This window comes from Eimeria tenella, genomic scaffold (assembly GCF_000499545.2).
Source record: "Eimeria tenella Houghton genomic scaffold, Eth_scaff45, whole genome shotgun sequence".
NCBI classification, from domain to species: Eukaryota; Apicomplexa; class Conoidasida; order Eucoccidiorida; family Eimeriidae; genus Eimeria; species Eimeria tenella.
In genome coordinates this window covers 168,703-170,563 of record NW_013543375.1, presented here as the reverse complement: position 1 = coordinate 170,563, position 1,861 = coordinate 168,703, and the positions used below count along the sequence as shown (strand labels likewise).

The 1,861-nt window shown below is 55.3% G+C and overlaps 1 protein-coding gene across 1 annotated transcript in view; it reads right to left on the bottom strand.

Moving 5' to 3' along the window:
- Positions 1-867, bottom strand: part of ETH_00009935 (transmembrane domain-containing protein, putative) — a gene marked incomplete at both ends in the record, with an annotated part of 4,540 nt that extends 3,673 nt beyond the window's left edge. The window contains 3 exons of the mRNA XM_013377064.1: positions 26-39; positions 180-371; positions 582-867. Coding sequence (XP_013232518.1) covers positions 26-39; positions 180-371; positions 582-867 — 492 coding nt within the window. The remainder of the gene's footprint in view (positions 1-25; positions 40-179; positions 372-581) is intronic.
- Positions 868-1,861: the final 994 nt, after the last annotated feature.

The window sequence follows — 1,861 nt, the reverse complement described above, 5'->3', positions numbered from 1 at the left end:
GCATGAATGGGTCCATTCCTCCTACACCAGGAGTGGCGCCTGCGCCGCAAACCCTAAACCCTCAACATCAGCCCTAAACCCTAAACCCTAAACCCTAAACCCTCGAACAAAACCCTCATGCGCTAGACCTTAAACCCTAATCTGAGCCATAAGCACTCAATCCACGTGTAAAGCCGCACCTGGAGCGCCTGTGGAGGCAGGAGCTGTGGAAGCTGGAGTCTGCTGCTGCTGCGGCTGCTGCTGCTGTTGCTGCTGCTGCTGCTGCTGCTGCGCATTCGCAGCTCCAGCAGCAACACTCTTAACCAAATGCATGATGTGCCCGTCCTTAAGGCCGTGGGAGCTGATGGAGTCATCGTCCTTCAAGATCCTACCTGAACACAAACCCTAAACCCTAAACCCTAAACCCTAAACCCTAAACCCTAAACCCTAAACCTTCAGGCCTCGGAACGGCAGCCCCAGACCAACTCACAGCAGCACACAAAATGCATTGAGTCAGAACAGGCAATGAACTCTACTGAAACCCAGGCCGTAAACCCTAAGCCCTAAACCCTAAACCCTAAACCCTAAACCCTCAACCGCACCTTTATAGATGAGTCTTTGAGCAGCAACTGGAATTTGCGTATTCTCTTCGCACTTTTCCTTGAGTGTACGTACACTCCAATCCTCGTGGACGTCAAGGGAGAAGTGAGTTCCTCCAGACACTTTAAAAGAAATGCGAACGGTCTTTGCAGGTGCTGCTGCTGCTGCTGCTGCTCCGTCTGCTGCTGCTGCTGCTGCTGCTGCTGCTCCTGCGGCGGCTCCTGCTGCTGCTGCAGGAGCAGCAAGGGACTCCTCCCCTTGCTGCTGCCCGTTCGAAGGGGTAGACATTTCGGACTGAAGGCACAGCAACGTCCAAAACGTAGACCTCAGACCCTAAACCCTAAACCCTAGACCCTAAACCTCCGACCCCAGCAGCACTCAGCCGCGGCCGATGGTTTCTTCCTAACCAATCTACAGAGTCTTGCTGCAGCGAGAACAAGCACAGTTTCACGAGAGGCCCCGAAACCCTCGAACGTAAACCCCGAATTAGGGTTTGGAAAGGGCTTTGCGCACAAACACCAGCAGCAGCAAAAGGGCTTCACCCCGAAGCTCTGGACTGCCACCTTCTGCTGCTTCGGTGACAAAGACAGAGGCTAGAGAAAAGAGACAAACAGAGTTTCGGGAAGAGGAAAGGGCGGGACCATGCTACCTGTCCTGCTGCTGCTGCTGCTGCTGCTGCTGCTGCTGCTGAGAGAATGCGACGTACCAGCGACAAAAGGCTAAGACCGGTTGAATTAATAGTTAATGAATAACTTCAACTTCAAGAGAGGAAAAATTACGCATCCACAGCTCTGCTTTTGCTGCTTCTCGGGCCGCCGGAGCACCAGCAGCAGCTGCTGCTGCTGCTGCAGCAGCAGAGCAGCTGCAAGTGCTGCTCACGCTGCTACGGGCAGCCTCGCTCCCCAAATTCGATAACTAGGTTTTTTTTGGATTAATTAGGCCGCATAAGATTTATCTGGCAGCAAATCGAAGGGCTTTGGGCCTCGAAGTGTGCGGACCAGATCCTGCAGCAAAGAGGTGCGCTGTGTCTTCTGGCTGCAGCAGCAGCAGCAAACCTGAGGCCAACTCTAGGCCTCTCTTAGCAGCAGCAGCGACTCTTGACTAGCCCAGTCGCAGCTCTGGCGGGCTTCGGCGGGCTGCAGCAGCAGCTCTGCTGCTGCAGCGCCACAGGGGCCCCACAAGGGCCAGGGCCTTCAGGCTGGGGGCTGAGCTGCTGCTCGTATTCAACACAAGAGGGCGCTACCGCTGCTGCTGCTGCCGCTGCTGCTGCTGCTGCTGCTGC